This window comes from Engraulis encrasicolus, chromosome 11 (assembly GCF_034702125.1).
Source record: "Engraulis encrasicolus isolate BLACKSEA-1 chromosome 11, IST_EnEncr_1.0, whole genome shotgun sequence".
NCBI classification, from domain to species: Eukaryota; Metazoa; Chordata; class Actinopteri; order Clupeiformes; family Engraulidae; genus Engraulis; species Engraulis encrasicolus.
This window is the reverse complement of record NC_085867.1, coordinates 7,317,122-7,340,488: the sequence shown is the minus strand read 5'-3', so window position 1 is coordinate 7,340,488 and position 23,367 is coordinate 7,317,122. Positions and strand designations below refer to the sequence as shown.

The following is a 23,367-nucleotide window of genomic DNA, read 5'->3' as shown; positions in this document are numbered from 1 at the left end:
CTCCTCCCCTCCTCCCCTCCTCCTTCCCATCACTACTCCTACTCCTTCTGCTCCTCTGTCCTCCTCTCCACCTCATCCTCTCTTCCTCCTCCTCCTCCTTCTGTTCTTCCTCCTCCTTCTCCTCCCCATCCCTCCTCCTCCTTCTGTTCTTCCTCTCTTCTTTCTCCTTCTGCTCCTCCTCCTCCTCCTCTCTGCAGTATTATCCTCCTCTGATTCCCCCAAGAGGAGAGGTCAACGCGGCCGATGCCTTCGATATCGGCTCCTTTGATGAGGAGGACACCAAGGGCATCAAGGTACGGCCTGCCCTACACACACTCCTGTGTGTGTGTGTGTGTGTGTGTGTGTGTGTGTGTGTGTGTGTGTGTGTGTGTGTGTGTGTGTGTGTGTGTGTGTGTGTGTCTTGTGTTTTTTTGTGTTTTTGTGTGTGCGTGCGTGTGCGCGCGTGCGTGTCTTTGTGTGTGCGTGTGCGTGAGAAGGTGCATGTGTGTCTGACTGCTGACCACCATTACCTGCACTGTCATTGAAAACACTTTGCTAATGGGAAATAAAAAGCAATACAAGTAAATGTTGCATACTTATTCTCTCTTTTCTTCTCCTCTCGATCCTCCTCTCCCTGCCTTCTCCTCTTCTCTCGCTCCCCTCTCCCTGCTCTCCTCTCCCTCCCTCCCTCTTTCCCTCTCTGTCTCCTCATCTCTCTCTCTTTCTCTCAATTTCTATACATGTCACTATGCCATCTCCTTTTTCTTCCCCTGTCTCCCCCTCGCACACTTTCTCTCTCTTCCTCACTCTCTCGCTCTTGCGCGCGCTCACTCTCTCTCTTTCTTTTTCCTCTCTCTCTCGCTCGCTCATGCCCTCTTTCTCGCTCTCCCTCTCTTGCACTCTCTCTCTCTCTCTCTTTTTTGCTCTCTCTCTCTCCACCTCTTCCTCTCTTGCACACTCTCCCCCTCTCCCTACCCCCTCTCCTCCTCCTCCCTCTCTCTCTCTCTCTCCCTCTTCCTCTCATCCCTCTCTCCCCCTCTGCCGGGTGCCAGTTGTTGGATAGTGACCAGGAGCTGTATAAGAACTTCCCGCTGGTCATCTCGGAGCGTTGGCAGCAGGAGGTGGCAGAGACGGTGTACGAGGCTGTCAACAGCGACACCGACAAGATCGAGACACGCAAGCGCGCCAAGAACAAGCAGCAGGGACACGAGGAGGGTACGCCATTCACATTATATACAGACGCACACAAACACAGGCACACACACACACACACACACGAGGAGGGTACGCCATTCACATTATACACAGACGCACGCACACACACACACACACACACACACACACGAGGAGGGTACGCCATTCACATTATACACAGACGCACGCACACACACACACACACACACACACACACACACACGAGGAGGGTACGCCATTCACATTATATACAGACGCACGCACACACAAACACACACACACACACACACACGAGGAGGGTACGCCATTCACATTATACACAGACGCACACACACACAAACACACACACACGAGGAGGGTACGCCATTCACATTATACACAGACGCACGCACACACAAACACACACACACGAGGAGGGTACGCCATTCACATTATACACAGACGCACGCACACACAAACACACACACACGAGGAGGGTACGCCATTCACATTATATACACNCACACACACACACACGAGGAGGGTACGCCATTCACATTATATACACACACACACACACACACACACACGAGGAGGGTACGCCATTCACATTATATACAGACACACACACACACAAACACACACACACGAGGAGGGTACGCCATTCACATTATACACAGACGCACACACACACACACACACACACACACACACGAGGAGGGTACGCCATTCACATTATACACAGACGCACGCACGCACCCACACACACACACGAGGAGGGTACGCCATTCACATTATATACACACACACACACACACACACACACACACACGAGGAGGGTACGCCATTCACATTATATACAGACACACACACACACACACACACACACACACACACACACACGAGGAGGGTACGCCATTCACATTATACACAGACGCACGCACGCACGCACCCACACACACACACACACACACACACACACAGGCGCACACACACATACACACACACACACACACACACACACACACACGGGAGGGTACGGCACTCACAACACACGCACACAAACGGGCGCACACACACACACACTAAACATACACACCCATACACACACAGGGACACGAGGAGGGTACGGCATTCACAACACACACACACACACACACGCACACGCACACACACACACAGCAAACATACACACACACAGGGACACGAGGAGGGTACGCCATTCACAACACACACACACACACACACACACACACACACACACACACACACACTAAACATACACACACACAGGGACACGAGGAGCGTATGGCATTCACATACGCACACACACACACTAAACATACACACACACACACACACACACACACACTAAACATACTCACATACACATCCACACACTAAACATACACACACACACACACACACACACACACACACACACACACACACACACACACACACACACACACACACACACACACACACGGGTACACAGACACAGACACACACACTTCTGCCTCTCAAAAATATGCACAGTGCCACTTTAACATGTTCAGAACAAGCAGCAGAGCATGGTATCACACACACACACGCTTGCACACGCACGCATGCACACACACACTATAGAGCTCGAAAGTGACGTCACTTCCCCCGATTTCATGGGACCTCAACAGCGTTTTTAGCCGAAAATCGTAGCATGTAATCCAATGGCGGTATTAAAATGATATTTCGATCCCCTTCGAGTTGTGCCACGAGCTCCATATACACTGTGTGCAGAATTATTAGGCAAACGTGTTTTTTGACCATATTGTCTTTTTTATGCATATTTTCCAACAGCAATCTATATGGACATGAAAACCTATTGGATTTAAGCATTCCAGGTCATGCATATTTGTATAATAAGATGGGGATGTAGTCGAAGGTGCCCAACACCTTATATCAGGTGTGCATAATTATTAGGCAAATTTGTTTTCTTCTGGGAAAATGGGCCACAAAACAGATCTAACAAACTCTGAAATGTCTATAAACAATTTTGAAGTGTTCTAGAGGGATGTGGCTGTCTTGAAATTAGCAAGATGTTGGTTACGTTGGCACAGAACTATCAGATGCACCGTTACAAAGTCATCAGTCTCTTAAGAAATGTCACTGCCAAAGATTGAGAAGAATTTAACGTGAAGCTACAAAAAAAATATTACCCTGCAGTCCTATCATATTCCAGAACAGAAACCAACACCGAGTGTCCAAAAGAACAGGGTATTGAGCGCTCAGAGACATGGCCAAGGTAAGATAGGATGACACCAGACAACCATTCAACAAGTTAATTAAGTCAAGACTGGGTCAAAAATACCTGGGGACAGAGTTTTCAAAGGTATTATGGACTTGGGAAAGTGACTCTTGACAGACAGGGTGGATGAACCCATGGCTGGATCTTTTAGAGGGAGAAAATCGCATCATTTACAAAGACAATGGTATTTATGCAGTAATCTGCTGGTATTTGAGTGGAACTCGGGAACTGATCTGAGTGTGCACATCACTGATCTAGCCATAGGCTCATCAACCTGGTCCATTAACAGTCACTTTCACTAGTTCATAAAACCATTGAAAAAACTGTCTAAAGACATTTCTTGACCCAGTTTTGACTTAAGTTTCTTGTTGAGTGGTCTTCAGGTTTCAACCTGTTTTACCTTGGCCATGTCTCTGAGTGCTGAATACAATGTTCTTGTGGACACTGGATGTAGGTTTCAGTTCTGGAATATAACAGCACTGCAGGGTAATAGTTTTATGGTAGTTTCATCTTCAATTCTTCTCAATCTGGCAGTTACTTTGTGGGCACATGTCATGTGACACTGATGGCTTGTAACGGTGCATTAGATCGATGTGACCAATATTTCAAGACAGTCACACCCTTCTAGAAGACTTCAAAATTGTTTATAGTCTTTACAGAGTTTGTTAGATCTCTTTTGTTGCTCATTTTCCGAGAGGAAAACAAAGTTGCCTAATAATTATGCACACTAATTTTGCCCTGATATAGGGTATTGGGCTCCTTCGATCACACCGTCTCTTATTATACCAATATGCATGACCTGGAATGCTTAAATCCAATAGGTGTTCATGTCCATAAAGGGTGGTGTCGGACAAAATGCATAAAATGGACGATATTGTCAAAACACTTGTTTGCCTAATAATTCTGCACACAGTGTATGTTGTTTCTGATATTTTTGCTTAATTTTTCGTACGAACCCCCAAACTTTTTAGAAAGTTGTGTTTCTTCACATTTTTCATGCCGACGGCCTCGGAACAAAACATTGATACTTCTGCATGAATAATCTTTATCTAGCCTCTTAAACAGCATATTTGTAGCCCAGCGCATATCATGACTGAGATCAGAAGATATTTACTCTCTACCATGTTGTTAGATGGTCAGCTTAGGTCCCGTGAAACGCGGAACTAAGGGGCGGGACTTTCGAGCTCTATATCTGTGGTTTGACATGTTATCTTAGCCTGATAAACCAGACTAAATGTGGATGTCTAATTTAGTCTGGCCTCGATGCATAATACATCCGAAGATTGTTGATGAGAACAACCTTCCCTCAAAACCCTGAACGCTTTGATTCAAAACACATCTTTGCGTTGTAATTGGCTTGCCAGATTCCTGGCATTCTGGCTTCATTGAATCATTATGCGAGGCCAGACCCACCCGTAGACAAAACATTTTGGCGTCCAGCGGGTGGCGCTGGTTCACCAGGCTAATGTTATCTCTGAAGTTATCTCAATACCACAGCACAGATATTTTTGGACCTCATAATGTTTGTCGTCCTGTTTTTCTGTAACTAAATGAATGAATGATTTTCTCTGTTACTGTAGCGGACGTGCACTCTATCCCCAGAGGGGAAATATGTCTGTATTTGCGTGCCTGTATGTTAGGGCTGCTCGATTATGAGAAAAATCAATATCACGATTATTTAAGCCAACATTGATATCACACATTTATTTTTTTTAGACAATTTCTTCTAAAGACAAATAATTGTGCTAAACAAGTCACAATCTTCCCTCCCTTCAGCAGTGTGAGTGGAGAGCCAAAGAGAAACACACAGTGGTGTTCTGCATGAGTGTTGGGTAATGCAGGCGAGGGGAATGTATTGTGCTCTACCTTGTAGTAGTATAGACAAATGACTGATGATCAAATGATTTATTGTTTCAACTCAATATTATACAATTTGATATTGTTTGACGGCACCATTGATATCACGATAATAAATTGGATATATCACACAGCCCTACTGTATGTGCGCATGCCATTCCAAACACATTGCACTGCCCTCTTTGTCTAAAATGGGCTATACAAATGAATTTGCTGTGTGTGCGTGAGAGAGAGAGTTGGTGTTTATGTGTCCGTGCTGTTCTTACTGAACTGCCCTCTTTGTCTGAAACGTGCCATACAAATTGATTTACTTCATTAAATTGCGTGTTTATGTCTGCTTGTGTGCCTGTCTGTGTGTGCCTGTCTGTGTGTGCCTGTCTGTGTGTGTGTGCGTGCAAGCTTGTGTGTGCACGTGTGTGTGTGTGTGTGTGTGTGTGTGTGTGTGTGTGTGTGTGTGTGTGTGTGTGTGTGTGTGTGTGTGTGTGTGTGTGTGTGTGTGTGTGTGTGTGTGTGTGTGTGTGTGTGTGTGTGTGTGTGTGTGTGTGTGTGTGTGTGTGTGTGTTTGGTGTGTGTGTGTGTAGACTATGCGCTGGGCAAGGACTGCATCATGCACGGCTACATGCTGAAGCTGGGCAACCCCTTCCTGACCCAGTGGCAGCGGCGCTACTTCTACCTCTTCCCCAACCGCCTGGAGTGGAGAGGAGAGGGGGAGTCCCGGGTAAGAACATTACACTTCATTACACTACATTACACAACATTACAATGTATTACATTACATTTGGCAGACGCTTTGAACCAAAATGACTTACAATCGAGGACATCATCATAGCCCCCCTTCCCTGCTCCTCACTTCTGCGACTTGAAACAACTTGCCCTCCCTCATTCCACCCTAACCTCAACCAGGCACACCCACAGCCGGCAATCACCACTGATCAAGTTAGAGGGGCACTGAAAAGACTTAGGTCCAAGGCGGCCGGTCCTGATGGCATCTGTGCGAGACTGCTAAAGACATGAGGAATTAGCTGAGCCTCTTCATCACCTTTTTAATAGGAGTCTACAAGAAGGCAAGGTCCCTATCTTGTGGAAAACTTCATGCCTGATACCTGTTCCTAAAAAAACCCGTAGACCCGTTGCCCTCACCTCACACCTAATGAAAACTTTTGAACGAGTGCTGCTGCGCAACTTTCTCAAACCCCAGGTACCCCACGCACTGGATCCTCTGCAGTTCGCCTACCAAGAGAACTGCGGAGTGGAGGATGCTATCCTGTATCTTCTTCACAGGGTACACGCTCACTTGGATAAGGGTGGCTGGATTACGTTTCGACTTCAACAGTCTTCAACAGATTGAAGACTGTTGAAGTCGAAACGTAATCCAGCCATGAAATAATAAAAGATAACAAAAAGGATTTAAAGTGTGCAGACTTCTCACAAAGAACCTGATATCCGTCTATATCTCACTCGGCACATGTGTGTTTTTGTCTGCCTGTTTGTTTATTTGTTTAATTGTTTGTCTGTTTGTACGTCAGTCCATCCGTCTATACATGTGTGTAATGGCTCACATGAAACTAGACGTTTTCACAGAGAGAATTGGGAAGAAAGAGGCGTCTCTGTGTGCGTGTGTCTGTGTGTTTGTGTCTGTCTGGCATTTGTTTGTGTGTATGAATCAACATTGTTTTACATGTGTCTTTATGATTTTGCATGTCCTGTCTGCCCTATCCTGCATGTGTGTGTGTGTCCGTGTGGTATGTCTGTGTGTGTGTGCGTGTGTATGTCCTTGTGCGTGCGTGCACGTGTGTCTCTGTCTGTCTGTCTGTCTGTCTGTCTGTCTGTCTGGCCTTTCTGTGTGTACTCCACAGAATTGTTGGCTCTCTGTGTTTCCGTCCAAGCCGGTGAGTTGACATGAGCAGAGGCCCTGGAGATCTGCTGTGTGTGTGCCCCTACGTCCCGCCTAGGGGAGCATTTCTCGAAAGCGTAGTTGCTAACTACGGTAGCTACTTTGTTGATTGCAATGCAATTTCCCATTGGCATCTACCCAAGTTGCTAACTACTAACAACTACACCTTTGAGAAATGCACCCCAGAGCTCTAAATTAACTTCTTTCATCACCAGCCAAAATGGCCAGTAGACGTCAATCTTACTAGCCAGACTTACTCACACCGACTAATGGGTCAACGTGGCTAGTAAGTTGGTCTTTTCTACCAGCCAAAGTGATATTTCACCAGCGTTTGTTTTGGCAGGTTGGTTGGTGTTGATTTAGAGTCCTGGGGTGCATTTCTGGAAAGCGTAGTTGCTAACTATGGTAGCTACTTTGTTGGTTGCAATGCCATTTCCCATTGGCAACTACCCAAGTTCCTAACAGCTAACAACTACGCTTTCCAGAAATGCACCCCTAGTCCCTCCACAGAGTAGCGCTGCTGTGTTTGTCCATGTCCTGCCAGACCCTCTCCCTCTGCCAGACTCAGTCATTGTCTGTCTATCTGTCTGTCTGTGTCTGTCTGTGTCTGTCTATATGCAGAGCGGGTAGTATTCAGGCATAGTTGTCTGATTTCAGGCTTCACATAGTTTGTTTGCAAGAGCACAATAGTGATGAGGGTTTCATTTTTTATTTTTTTAAATGGGTTCAGACTCAAAAAAAAAAAATTCTTCTACTATCAGGGCTGTGTCTGTCTGACTGTCTTTCTGCCTGTCTCTCTCTCTCTCTCTCTCTCTCTCTCTGGAGTTTGTGAGATTATCACCTGTGGCTCCTTGACATTTGAACCTCCTCGTTCCAGAAAAAAAAACCACACAAAAGTATAATAGCAATCATGCTGTAGACCCCGGGAGCGTACTGTCCCTGTATTATAGTAGTCTCCCAGGGTGTGCGGTACCGTACAGGCCGTAACATTAACTTTGTTGTTCACCAGCCTGAGTGGCTAGTGGCTTTCCCGGGTCACTAGCCATTCAGCCATTCTGCGGGCCACAATTTTGTTTTCAGTATTTTCTTCACCATGAAGACTGAAATTATTACTAGCCAGTGTTTTACCCATGTTTGGCCAGTTGGCAGGTGCCAATGTCAAGCCCTGGTAGCATTAGTGCACTCTACTCCCCTCTAGTGGGCATTGTGTGCTATAGCTGCCTTTGAGAAACCCCCTTCACCCCCACTCCCCCATCCTCCTCCTCATCACCTCAGGCAAGGACCAGCGTCCTGCTGTGGTGCGCAGTGGGCTAGGAGACCTAACAGGTGGGCACAGCGTGTGGTACACACTGAAGGACGCACAGCAAAGCAAAACCACCTCTATCAGTCCTGCAGTGCGTACTGTAGTTGGAACGCTTCACTTGCAGCTCAAGTGCCTCGTGTGCCGATGCAGCATTTGAAGTTGGGCTGCTCAATTATGAGAAAAATCAATATCACGATTTTTTTTTCAGTCATCAATACTGATATCACGATTTTTTGAGACGATTATTTCTTTTACAAACAAATAATTGTGCTAAACAATTCACAATCTTCCCTCCTTTCAGCAGTGTGAGAAGAGAAACACACAGTGGTGTTCTGCATGAATGTTGGGTAGCAAGACTGCTCTTTGCTCGCAATGGCTCGAGTGGAGGGGAATGTATTGCGCTTAGCGTAACCTACCTTTTGGCAGTACAACCAAATGACACAAATATTGTTTCAGCTCGATATTATGAAATTAACCTTCTTACGTATTGTATGTGGCGTGTGCTGTTCATCACATCCCCACCCCCAACAACCCCACTGACATCCACACCACATACTGGGCATTTGGACTGCATGTAGGCCAGGGTTGGAAATAAGCACCCGTCCACCCGGCAAGGACGGGTAAATTTCAGGGCTGACGGGTAAATTTTTCAACCCACCAGTCACTTTTAGTGGTAAAAGTAGCTAGTGACTTGTAGAATTCAAAATCTACCTGCCACAGCGACTGGTGGGGGAAAAAAAGTTCCACCCCTGATGTAGGCTGAGCTCACTCATGCCTCTACAAATCTACTCTTCTACTTTTTTCTGCACATTAGGATTTTATTCGACAAGCAGATCGCACACGCACACACACACACACACACACACACAATTGCATCTCATACTGTATCGGTTCTTCCCTGTTCCTGGCACAACTACTGTAATTCTGTTGATCGCAAGTCAGACAGTGACACACACACACACACACACACACACACACACACACACACACACACACACACACACACACACACACACACACACACACACACACACACACACACACACACACACACACACACAGGTTCAATTTCTCTGTCATCTGTCATGCTGTAGCTTACTTTCCCTTCCAACACAAAATCTGCTGACCATGGAACACACGCACACACACACGCACGCACACATGCGCGCACACACACACACACACACACACACACACCCACACACACACACACACACACTGTGTTGTCCTTCTTAATCAGTACAGTACAGTACAGTACAGTGTCTGACTGCGTTTCTGTGTCTTTCTCGTCCTCTTGTCCTGTCCTGCAGCAAAACCTGCTGACGATGGAGCAGATCGTGACGGTGGAGGAGACTCAGATCAAGGACAAGAAGTGCATCCTGCTCAGGATCAAAGGAGGCAAGCAGTTCGTCCTGCAGTGCGAGGTAAATATCAAGTCAAGTGTCTGCAGTGCACACATAAAGGTGCAGCGTGCAATATTTTTTTGTGTTTTATTTCCGTATTCATTATGACTGGGAAAATTGCACTTTTCATACAAGAAAAGGGGGTATCTTCTCCATGGCCTGCTATTTTGAATTTCAAGAAATAGACATTTTTAGCTGCAAAAAGTTACTATATTTTGGTTTTATTTGTAAATATAAGTTTATTACTCAGTAAATATTTATGAAAAGATCAAGTTTGGCAACAGGCAGCTCAGTTTCCATGAGCAGCATAGTTGCAATATCTACTCTGGCCACAATCAGGGCTCAGTCAGTACTGAAAGAACAGTAAAAGAGCACAAATAGCGCATTCAGGCCGACTGAGAACCGTGCTGGAGCCCGTTCCCGCACCTAATCACGAACCAGCCGTCGTGTTCACGCCACAGATATTTGCGTTCGCGAACCGGAAAATTGGTTCGCAATGCGAACCGCAAAATACTAGGTTTTTCTCTGCGAACCGAGACGACAGCGTGGTCGTCAGCAGGTTCATCCGGGTAACAGTCACGTGCGGAAAAATTCAGAGCCCGGTATGAACACTGGCGGTTCGCAGACAAACACTTCAGTGCCGAACGTAACTGGTGCGAGCACCGACACCGGCTCCGTTCTGGTCGGCCTGAAAGCCATAAAAGAGGATTTAAGCGTGCGGACATTTTTCTTTCATTTATCACAGTTTTTGTTTATGGCATCGAGTGTGCTGTGTAATCCGGTCAAATACAAATATGAAGTGAAGTGAAAGCCCACCTGGGAAACTCGAACTCCCATTGTCACTATGACACAGCACAATTGTCATTTGGCGCCCCGACGGAGCAGTGCGGCGGGACGGTACCATGCTCACTCACAGGGTATTTCAGTCATGGATTATTCTTACATAGTCCACTAAAAACAAAAACAGAAATCAAAACAATAGTTGCACTTGGTGTCGTTGTGCCACCCAGATGTGTGCCACCGCTGAAACGTCACTCACCCATTTCTGTTTGTGCCGGTCTCCGTGTCCACCTCCACATCCAGCCGCAGCTTGTTCGCAGGAATGAAATAGTGATCAGGGATTTGTCATTTATTTTTAAAAATTTGAGGGGGTTAAGGCTCTTCTATCAAGGCTGGGCACCGTTATCCAAATGTGTTTGTCGCGTGTCTGTGGCCTCCACCAGAGCAACCAGAAGTTTGATTAGGCTTTTATTATTTTATTTTTTTCAACTAAATTTGTGGGTGTGTGTCTGTGTCTGTCTGTGTCTGTGTCTGTGTTTGTGTGTATGTGCCTCTGTGTCTGTGTCTGTCTCCCTGTGTCTGTGTCTGTGTCTGTCTCCCTGTGTCTGTGTCTGTCTCCCTGTGTCCGTTTCCACTGTCCAGAGCGACCCGGAGTTTGTGCAGTGGAAGAAGGAGCTGACGGAGGCCTTCACAGAGGCCCAGAAGCTGCTGCGTCGGGCCCCCAAGGTGATCGGCAAGGGCCGCAGCGGCGGAGGGGTGGGGGGCGGGGTGGAGCTCTCCTCCAAACCCCCCCTCACGCACCGCAACAGCAACGGCCTGTGAAGTTGAACGAACCACACAACCAGACAACCGACAACCACCAACACACACACACTCACACACTCTCAATCTCAATCTCTCATATAGAACACACACATTTACACACTTTAGTACCTACATTTGCAAACACACACACACACGCTCATAACTACGCATACGTTCAAGACCACACGACTCGCACATGGAGAGATGCAAGAGGCGTACTAGAAATCACACACACACACACACGCACACACAAGTGAACATGACTTCTAAACACACACACACACGCACACATACGTCTACTCATACAAATACACACACTCACACACACACACATGCACTGCTCTAATATACCCTGCTGTGATCTCACCCACAGGATAAAAGACCTCACTTACACACACACACACAGACGAAGGCACACTTGCAAACACACACACACACACACACACACACACACACACACACACACACACACACACACACACACACACACACACACACACACACACACCTACCTGACACACACACACACACAGACGAAGGCACACTTGCAACCACACACACACACACACACACACACACCTGACACACACACACCTGACACACACACACCTGACACACACACACACACACTCAGAGACAGTCTGACTCCTGCTGGTGCAGAGAGAGAGAAGGAGATTAAACACCCGTCTGGATCGGGCCACTGGACCCTTTTAGTGTTTTCTCTCAGTCATGCACGCATAACATTCACACACACATAGACACACACACACACACACACACACACACACACGTTCTCACCCAGAAGCGGAGATGATGCTTTGGCTGTTTGGCTGTGTGAAACGGAGCATGTATCTCTCCTCTCTCAACATTGACAGAAGGATGGAGAGATAGAGAGAGAGAGAGAGAGAGAGAGAGAGAGAGACAGTACAAAAGTGTGAAAGAGAGAGAGAGGAAGACCCGTTTCGGAAAGTTACAAGAGTGGAAAAAAAGAGCAAGAGTTTTCTGGTCTTCATCCTCCTCAGCTCACTTCACTCTCCTCTTCCTTGTTCCTCCTCATGCTCTGCTCTGATTGGGTATCTCCACAGACCCTACCCCCAACCACCTTAAACCCCATTGGCTAGCAGACTATTGGGGGCGTGACTTCGGTGATGATGGGGTCAGTGAGGGTGGGGGTCGCGGGGTGGGAGGGCAAGTTGCATGGGTCTGAGTGTGACCCTCTCCCCCTCTCCAGAGGTGACTCTAGGTTCAGCAGGGGGGGCTCCCCAGCGAAATGTCAAAGGAGGGAACATTTGAACGAAATTTGCCTTGCCACTACTGCAGCAAAGTGTGAGCTGTTATTGACCATGCATCCAAGGTCTTGGGGCCCCCGGTTCCTTCCCCCTCTCATCCTCCCTCCCTCCCTCCCTCCCTGCTTGTCGGCCTCAAACTGCGGTAACCTGCAGGAGTTTTCACTTCCCTATTGGAGGACAAAGACTGCAAAGACGAAGTGCAAACACACACACACACACACGAGCACAGTACACGCGCACACATGCATACACAGACTGCCGTCATGTCCTCTGCTGGATAAGTTGACAGCAGGCTCTCACAGGATTGCCACTCTCTGGAATTATACACCCCCCTACAGTCAAGAACGTCTCAAAAACCAGCATGAAGCCCAACTTAATAGGAACTGTTCAGTACTACAAACTAACATATTCACAATGACACGTGTGCGCGCACACACACACTGAATCATTCCTGTCTTGTTTGTAACATGTCATGCTTTTTGTTATTTTTAATTATGACTATTTTGGTCCCATGCCACTGGCTGTGCCATTCGTTGTTGCCACGCTTTTTAAACCACACACATGCGCACACGCACACATGCACACACACTGATTCCTACCCCACTGCCCCATGGCCAATCAAATGCAGGCACGACCATCCAACCAGCCAATGAGATGCAGGCACGACCCTCCAACCAGCCAATGAGATGCAGGCACGAGCCTCCTATTGACCTCCGACCTCCCTGCTCGTCTGTCGGAGAGTGCCCCTCACTCACCCACCAATCACCTCCCTCTCTAGTCTCTAGTCTGTCTCCATGGTTACTATGCTCGCCCACCCCACCCACCTGACCAATCCCACTTCCTCCCCCATCCGGGGCTTGTACGGGCTCCACAGAGGGACAAACTTGGACTGGAGGTACCGAGGGGATGAGTTGAGGAAGTGTTTGGCTGGCATTGCACTTGAGCGATGGACAGATGAATGGAGAAACAGAAACGGAGAGAGAGATGGAGAGACGGAGAGACACAAAGTGGAGGAGAAATGAGGCATCAGGATGAACCAACCGGAGTGTTTTTCGAACTGACCAAAATCCAAAACTGGGGACTTTGCGTTCTTCTCTCCCTATGAGCTTGTTTCTATGTGCGTGCATGTGTGTCTAAAAGTGTGTGCGCGTGTGTGTTGTGTAGCTTTCACGTAGGGGCCAAGAAAGTGTATGTGTATATTTATCAGAAGGACTGTGCAACATGTGTGTGTGCGTGTGTTAGTATGTGTGTGTATTCACATAGTTTTCAATGGACTGTGCAACATGACTCGTTCCTTCTCTGCCTCGAATGTATTTCTTTTTGTCTTTTTGCTTTTTGCTTTTGCTTTTTTTTTTTGTTTCTTTTTGGGGTTTTTTGTTTTTGCGGGGATTTTTTTTGTGTGTCGTTGCTATGGAGATTTTTTGTTTTGAAGGAGACACGTGATCGCTGCTTGACCGCTCTAAATGAGACACCTCCCCACCCCACGCCACGCCCCCACGCCACGTCCCCTCCCCACCCTCTCCCAGAAAGTGCAAAAGTGCCAACAAAATGTTTTACTTGAGAGCACCGCCAGACACACTCTCCCCTCTCACCCCTCTCACTCATCAGTGAGTGAAATACACACACACACACACACACACATAGATGCACCCCTGCTCGTGCGCACACACGCGCACACACACAGAGACCCCACTTCTTGGAGCAGATGCTCACTCACACGCACCCCCTAGTGGAGAAGGGGTGCTACTGTCGTTGGACCCCTTTTGGAAAAGGACACACACACACACACTCATTCAAGACGTGGATAAGAACCAGAACTGCTTTTCCTTTGTAGATGTTTTTAATTTTTGCTTCCTGGAGCTCCTGGAGGCTAAAGTTTCCTCCCGACCTTATTAGGGGACCACTATCTAGCCGCGTACGTACAGCTCCCCCTTGCAATGCCTTGGTGCATGGCTGTATGTGTGTGTACTGTATGTGTACATATATGGACATGTATACATATATATAATATATGTTATAAATACTGAACCCCCACCTGAATCCTTTCTCTCTGTGCATCTCTAGTGTATCCCTGAGAAAAGCATCTGCATTACAGCTTTGAGTTGGGAGGGGAATGTGCTGTGTCTGCCTGTCTGTGTGTATAATCTGTGCGGGGGGTGGGTAAGGGGGGGGTTCAACATTATCCAATCAGTTTTGCGTACCTCAGGATTTGCGTGCGTGCGGGTATGTATGTATGTATGTGCGTGCGTGCGTGTGTGTGGTTGCATTTGATCCTCACTTGTAAAGTGGGTGTGAGTTTGTGTGTGCGTCTCATAGGCCATAGAGGCGTGTGTGTGGTAGGCCATAGAGCCGTGGTGTGTGCGGCCATCGTGTGTTAGAGTAGGCAAGTGTACAGTACAGTATGCGCACAGCACCTTTGACTGCTACAGTGACTCTGCCACACACACACACACACACACACACACACACACACACACACACACACACACACACACACACACACAGGCCACTTGGACCTATCCCTGTAAATCTTGAGTCCACACCATGCTCAGCAAGTGGCATGGGCAGACTGTTAAGGGGAAAAGGCCGGTTTGAATGTGTGTGTACGTGTGAGATCGAGCATGCACTCTTTGTGTACTGTGTGTGTCTGTGGTGGTGCGCAGGAGTGTGTGTGTGAATTGCTGTCCGTCCCAATTTTAAAATTTGCCCAAATCTTGAAAATAGTGTCACAGGGGAAGGGGTGGGGATAAACTTTTAGAACATGTTTAAGGCTTTTTTTTGTTTTGTTCGAGTATTGTTTTAAAATTTGTTTTTTATATATGTTGTTTTAAATGAATGTGAGGCAGAATGCAGATTTCTAGAGATGACTTCGGGTTTTTGTTTTGTTTTTTTCTCGAGTATCTGTGTGCTTTCAGGTGTCTGATTTTACTGAATGGAAGAACAAACAGTTTTTTAGGAAGGCTATGAGATCTTTTGCTTGAATGATTGTTTTATTTTTTCCTGTATGTTTCAGGTTTTCCCCATGTAAGTAAGACGCAGAAGAACGTTTTACCTTTGGCTCCAAATCCATGCATTTCGCAAACAGAGAAAAGAAAGAAAAAACAATAACAGTCTTGATCTGCATGTGATTCTGTCTTTTCTTGTGCAGCGAGTCGACGCAGTTCTTTAAAGAGCAGGGAGCGGATCAGTACACATTCGTTCATTCATTCATTCGCCTTTCAGTGGTGTAGGAACCTGCCGGGACTTTTATGGGAAGACGAGGCGCTCTCAGACGTGGGGGAATGGGGGGGTGAGAATGGTGGTGGTGGGAGTACTGGTGATGGGGCCTGCCTCCCAAAAAATGAAATACGACATGGCTTGTTTGAACTTTTCACTGCACTTTTGTAACTCAGAAAAAAAGAGAAAAACAATCTCTTGTCACATCAGTGGTCTGATGCTGATTATTAACGTCAATGTGCCAAATGATAGAAAGGAAGGATGGAAGAGAAGAGTGGAGTCGTTTTCACCACAAGGAGGAGGATGAAACACAAACAAATGTCTTGTCGCCTTCCCTTACGCTGTGTTGTGTCACATCATAGGTCTATACTACAAAGCTGGTTCAGGAGTAAACCAGGTTAAGTTAAGAGGTAAATCATCTTATAGAAGAGCTTAGAAGAGTCCTCGTTAAGACTATTTAGATGATTTACCTCTTAGCTTAGCCTGGTTTCCTCCTGAACGAGCTTCTTGGCACAGGCCCCATGTGCCCTAAGCGCATGTTTGTGTTGGTGTGTGTGACTGGTCCGGGTCCGCCCATTCACCTGCCTGGCTTCCTGCCTCGCTGCCCTCCATCGGTACGAGTGGACTCGGAAGTCGACAACACACACACGACAACACAACAGCTCGCAAAAGGGAATAAAACTTCAACTTTTTTTTTAGAAAAATGTTGTGACCAAATTTTTTGAGATGCCATGGAGCAGGATCTTTTATTTATTTTTTTTGTTTGTTTTTGTTTTGTGTTGAGGGAGGGTTGGCTTGGGTGTGGAGGTTTGTGGTTGCTTGGCTGTACAGTACCGGTTGCTTGCTGCATTGTGACCCCCATTGTGACATCATTTCCTGCCCACCAACCGTCACCGGCACCAAGCAGATTGTGGTCTGGTACCACAAAATGAAGACATGAGACACAGAGAAATCAGGACGGCAGTTCCTCTAGATCCCCTGATATATTTTTTTCTTTTTTTATTGTTTTTCAAAGATGGCTGCAACTCTTCATCGGTCCCAAACAACGACGACAACACTTCAGGGGTTCTATCTCTTTCTCTCTCTTCTTTCTCTTCAGCTCTTTCTCGCCCCTCTGTCTCTCCCCTCTCTCTCTCTCTCTCTCTCTCTCTCTCTCTCTCTCTCTCTCTCTCTCTCTCTCTCTCTCTCTCTCTCTCTGATTTTTCAGTGGTAGCTGCTCATACTGTTCGCTGTGTGTGTGGCTTCATTGGCTTGTGTGTCTGTTTCTTTAGTGGCAGTGTTTGTTTTTTCTCTGTGTGGTCGGCACAGACTTCAGACTGGGCAGCCAAGGGCAGTCACGAGATAGAGGAAGGGCAAATAGGAAAAAATGAAATAACAAATTTAAATATATATATATATATATGTATGTGTGTACATGAAATGACAAAAACGAGCTAGATTATTTAAAGAAAAAAATATGACTAAAAGCGACGTAGAAAACAACAAAAAAAGAGTTTCGGGAAGGGATCGGGTTTGATGTCAGTTCAAATATTTGTGGTGAAGAAATCCGCTCAGATGTTGCACATATGAAAAACAAAAAAAGTTTAGATATTGTACCTACGAAGTTCCAGATGATGACAATTATATTTAGTTTTTTTTTGTTTTTGTTTTTTTGTTTTTTTGTCTGTTTTATTTTTTTTTTTAAACACAGACAAAATGATGCTTCTTGTTAATATTTATTGTCTGTTTGAGGGACCAGAATGCCCTCTGGTGCAAGAGAGTTTTAGCATATGGGAATTGGGTCCAGGAGCGTGGAGAGAATCGTGTACCTGGTCCGCTCACTCAAATATATGTGTGTGTTCCTTAATGTGCCACAGACACAACGCAGATACTACTGTTTGGGGCTTCATCACCATCGAAATTATGATGATATGAGAAAAAGAAACTATTATTGATATTATTCATTGAATGATTATTGTAATTAAAATTATTTTACATGTTTTTTTTTGTTTTTTTGTTTTTTGTTTTTTTCTGAACAGCTAGGAACATGTGGTTGGACTGCTTATATACGTAAACAGTTCAGAAATAAAAAGCCCCTCTTTTTTGTGTCTGCTGTGTCTTTGTGTGGTTTCTGATTTGTGTTTGTGTGTGCTGTGTCTCTGTGTAAACAAGTCAAGTCTGTTTTATTGTCAAATTCTTTACATGCTCTGGTCATACAAAGAATTGAAATTACGTTTCTTACTTTCCCATGCACACAGACATAGACTCTATGCTGTAGGTGTGGACACAAGACTGGGCAACAATAGATAATAGTAATGTTAATAGTAATAGTAATAAATGATAAATAAAATAGTAATAAATAGCAATGGTCTCTTGATGGAATTTGATACGAGTACCTTTTCTCTCTAGGACATATAATGCATGACGACCACTACCTTTAAGACGCCTAGAGTCATGCCTCTTCCAAGCAGGGGCCTACACTACAAAGCTGGTTCAGGAGTAAACCAGGTAGAGGTCAATCAACTAATAGCCTGGAGTCCTCATTTTCTTAACACCAGGACAAGGCTCTTCCATTAGATGATTTACCTCTTAACTTAACCTGGTTTACTCCTGGACCAGCTTTGTAGTATAGGCCCCAGGACATGGAACCTAAGCATTGATCTCCAAAAAGCTGGCACCTACTAGCCTGATTATCATCGAATTTCAAATCTCTTTGAGACTTGGTGTGCATTTCAACATCCCCACCTGCATGGAGAAAACAAAGTTTCCCTGCTGTCAGCCTAGCCACAACATTTTGGGGGGGACTGTTCCTCATTCACCATCCCGATTGCAAATAAGGAAATTACATTAGAATTGTGCTTTTGCAAGATATTGAATTAATTTTCTGTCGTCAGTGACATAAAGTCACAAGCAGGCAAGGGAGGACGGAAGTCTGCATATTGGAATGCACCCTTGGTCTGACCAAGAGCATATCAATAACATTTCCCAAATAGCTTGGTTGACCCGCCTCCCTTGGTTTGCTACAAGCTGTTTGCTTCCCAGACAAAGTGGGAGGCGTTCCCGTTTTTTCCGGAGCTCAGAAACGAGAAGCAATGCTGAAAGTGTTGTGTCAAGGGCTTGGCCTGGCTAGGCATCTACAGTGAAAGCCTTTGGCGTATTTGGGGTGTGCGTCAAACTTTGATCTCCCGGTTCCCATTAAATCAACAAAGTGACTCTACTCTCCTCTAAATTCATGTCAAAACGTATGTGAGTCAGGTGACGGGTCATTCCCTCTTTTACCATCTAGACTGTGAATGGGAGAAAGCCCCCAAAAGTTGACCTGTCCTGGTTGACAGCGTGGAGACTTAATTGTGCTCCACTGAGATGATGTGACCCTGAAGCAAGACACCAAGGACACTGGAAAGGAAAAGTGGGCAAACTTGGTGTGTTTGAAGAGTTTTGTTGCAAAATGACGTAAGCGCCATTTTTTGACATTTGCATTTGCCATTTTTTGGAAATGACATTCAGACATCCTATCATTTATGTGTAAATTCTTCCCATTCATATATTTTGAGAACATACTTTTAACCCATTGTGTCCTGGAGTGACATATACGCTGCATTCATGTTCTTGAGACTTGAGCTGTTATATAAAAATGTGGGTATAGAGCTGAATGAATACTAGTGGTTAATAGGGTTTTAATGTAGCCTAGGTTTTAATAGGGAGAGGGCACCTTTTCCCAAAAAGGGCTTTGGCTAAAATGGTTTAAATCTATATAAAATGCAATTTTCGAGCCTTGGATTGATGGGTTGACGGTGTGTGTTTTTTTAAAAATATTTTTTCATATAGGCCTACCACACGTGTTCATATTTGCGCTATGACCTCTTCAAAATCATCAAGAGTTAGTGGTGAGAGATTTTTTACACCACACGTAGGCCTACGGTCCAGTACAAGGAAATCACTTTAAACATGACCGTAATTGTGAATGGATAAAGTGGTAAACCGTCTTTATTGGCAGAATTTTCCTCTTTTTGGTTCTACACAGCACCTAACTTGCTTTGAAATAAAACAAACAAGGTGTACTACAATTGAAGAGACCTTGATCTTTAACATGTGAATATTCACATCAAAATCAGGTGAACTGTCTACGAATTACAAGATTTTCTATATGTGCCTCCCTATTCCTACCAAAAGCAATAGGAAAAACTAACATGTATACATCAAACTTTCACTTTTGAAATTTTTGGTTGCACCATCATTGTTTCCAGTCAATTACGGCCTGGAATCTGCAATACATTGACATCAAAGGAATCATTACAAGGGAAACAATTATATTATCAAAACATGAGAATGAACTTGTAAATGCAAATGAAACACTTCTATTAACTCTTAAGACATTTTATGTACATCTGAAACACACCTGACTGACGGTATAGAGCCAAAATGATGAACATTGTGCTGATGTCCAAATATTAATAGGCCAATCGACTGTGTGTAATTGTGAGTGAGTAGGTATAGTTAATCCATCAAATACTTAATTTTTCCATTTTCTACTTTATAATGTCCTTGCCTTGTATGGAGGGAAAGTGCATTCCAAGAAGAGGGACAGAAGAAATTATTAGTACTGCCTTTTATTGTAGAGAGGATCGAATGTGTGCGTGCAGCTGTTAAGTTTCTATACATCCCATCCCAGCTGTGTATTTCATGTCCATTAGAGTCCATTTTGAGGCTGCGATGATGCTCTGTGGTATGTTCCCTCCCTCCCTCCCTCTCTCTCCCTCCTTTCCTCCCTCCCTCTCTCTCTCTCTCCCTCACTCCTTCTCTCCCTCCCTTCCTCTCTCTCTACCTCCCTCCCTCTCTTCATCTTCTCTCATGTCTCATCTTTCAATAACAGGCTCCTCCCCCTGATGTGATGTGTCTGTGTGTGTGTGACTCCACCCACTTGACAGTTGAGTCTGTCGATCAAAAGCTAGTGTCCGCCATGATGTGTCTAGAACTCTGCTGATCACATTGCGGTGACAGCACACACACACACACAGCACGCAGTGTTTAGGAAAGGGGTGTATGTATGACGCAGGTGGTCTCTATATGTATGTGTGTGTCTGTGTGTGTGTGCGTGCATGCTTGTGTGTTGAGCCATATTTGACATCAGAGAAGATATAGTGGAGGCACTGAAGTCGTAAATGTGTGTATAATAATAAGCCAACCCCCAAAAAAGTACCGTAGGCCTAAGTCTTTGCCACTGGTTATTTTACCTTTGGTTATTACATGTTAGTCTAAATACACGACTTAAAAAAATCTTCTGGAGATCACCTCATCTACTTCACACACACACACGCACACATACAGTATACACAGGTGTGAAACCAAACCAACCATCTCTCTCCTTCCTTCGGTACATTCTTGCTGTACTCCTCAGCCGATCTCCTGTGGCCTGCCATGTGTGTCGTCTGTTTGCAACTGTTCTGTTTGGGCCCTCTTGTTTTCCCCACCACCTGCTTGTGGGCCCTCTCCTCTCCACGCAGCATTTCCCAAACAGGGTAGTATATCCCCTCCACCCTCCCCTCCCCCGACAGGGATATTAATAGCCAGGGGTCGAGTGTTAACTCAGCTGCCTCACTTATCTGTGTGTGTGTGTGTGTGTGTGTGTGTGTGTGTGTGTGTGTGTCTGCAGGGACGCTGACAGCTTTGGCCAGGTGCGGGACAAAGTCCTCTGAAAGGGGCCCCCCACCAATACATAAAATGTTGTGGGGACCCAATTCTGGGCCCGGGACAACTGACCCCTTTGTCCACCTAATGCCCCCTGTCGCCTCGCCCCTGTGTGTGTGTGTGTGTGTGTGTGTGTGTGTGTGTGTGTGTGTGTGTGTGTGTGTGTGTGTGTGTGTGTGTGTGTGTGTGTGTGTGTGTGTGTGTGTGTGTGTGTGTGTGTGCGTGTGTCAGAGAGAGCCTGCATGGTTGTCTGTGTCACTCTAATTCTGTCTCGTGTTGGTGTCCCGTCTGTGCCTGTTGAAGACGGTGAAGCAGTGTCGTGTTGTGTGCCTTGATTTTTCGGCCTCTCTCTGGTTTTTAGCTGGAATCTAAAACATAGAAAAGTGCCGACCAAAACTGTGGAATTACTGCGCACGCACTAAACTCCAAAGTGAAGCCATTTCAAGGTAGGGTTTTTTTTTTCTTTCTTTCTTTAATTCATGGCTGATGGGTTGTTTTTTCTTCTTGAGGGACTGCAAGGGTTATGTGAAAACTTGGCTTGAGAAGGTGAGTTAATGTGATCATGTGTGTGTGTCGGCCATGAGATAGAGAGAGAGACAGAGTAGAGAGAGGAGAATTTGTATTAATAGCCCCCTGTCCTAACCGCTTGTGAGGGTCTGTGTCCTGGGGGTCATCCCTATGTTGCCCAGGTCCTATGTTCCCCTGGTCCTACAGTATGTTCCCCGCAACCGGGGAACTCAGGGCTCTTTTTTCAAAACAGGGTTCTACGTATGTTCCCCGCTGCATCCAAGTAGACTGCTGCCGCATGGCAAAGCGCAGGTTGTTGTTGCACCTCTGACAGGTTAGGTTTAGGGATAGTTTTGGTCAGGGCACAAACTTACAACTTAGAAACATTGCATTACTGACAGGTGAAGTGTAGAGATGGTTTTGGGAAGGGTTAGATACAATGCGAGGAACATAGAACCTTTTTTAGAAAAAGTGTCCTAAGTTCCTCGGTTCCATACAAAGACCGGGGAACATAGGACCGGGGGAATAAAGGTACGCTCCAGTGTCCTGGCCTGCAAGAACTCTGTGACCAAACGGGCCCATAACTCTAGACTCTGTAGCTTATGCAAGAGGAAGTTCTCAGGTTGGATATATATAGTACATATATATACAGTATATATATATATATATATATAACCATTTTGTAGGGGCTTTTAGGCCTTCATTTTGACATGATAGTGTGAGATGCTAATAGGAAACGAGTGGAAAGAGAGAGACAGGTAAGGATAGGCAAATGAATCCAGAATCGAACCCGGGTCACCAGCATAGCAGCCCAGTGCCCTACCGTTAGATATTACACCGACGTCTTTGGAGCAGAGCACAGAGTGGAACGTTTGTGTCAGTGGCTGCCAAGGTCCTTGCTTTTCTCAGAGAGTAATGACACCATTAAATTACATGACATTACATTGCACAAGGACACTTCAGCCATGGATGGAGGTGTTGGAGGGGGGTAAGGGTGGGGATTCAAACTTGCAACCCTTTGTTCTACAGTCCAACTCCCTAACCATTACACCACGGCTGCCCCTACACACCAGCACGAAGCCTGAACACCAGCCCTGCACGAGAGCTCCCTGTTCAGCTCCCCGTCATTTGTTTTGGTTGTTGGTTTGCAAATAGACCAGGGGTGGGGAACCTATGTCTCGAAGGCCGTTTGCAGCCCTTGAGGCCAT

General features: G+C 45.8%; 2 protein-coding genes across 2 annotated transcripts in view; both read left to right on the top strand.

Annotated features, from left to right (window-relative positions):
• The window catches only part of grk3 (G protein-coupled receptor kinase 3), a 110,202-nt gene extending 98,253 nt beyond the window's left edge, over window positions 1–11,949 (top strand). The window contains exons 17-21 of the mRNA XM_063209825.1: window positions 198–293; window positions 1,032–1,194; window positions 5,878–6,014; window positions 9,804–9,917; window positions 11,319–11,949. Of these exons, the coding sequence (XP_063065895.1) occupies window positions 198–293; window positions 1,032–1,194; window positions 5,878–6,014; window positions 9,804–9,917; window positions 11,319–11,498 (690 nt within the window). The 3' untranslated portion in view covers window positions 11,499–11,949. The remainder of the gene's footprint in view (window positions 1–197; window positions 294–1,031; window positions 1,195–5,877; window positions 6,015–9,803; window positions 9,918–11,318) is intronic.
• A 9,983-nt stretch (window positions 11,950–21,932) lies between these two features.
• Window positions 21,933–23,367, top strand: part of LOC134457845 (unconventional myosin-XVIIIb-like) — a 137,482-nt gene continuing 136,047 nt past the window's right edge. Inside the window, exon 1 of the mRNA XM_063209824.1 lies at window positions 21,933–22,098. The gene's annotated coding sequence lies outside the window, so the exon portion shown is untranslated. The remainder of the gene's footprint in view (window positions 22,099–23,367) is intronic.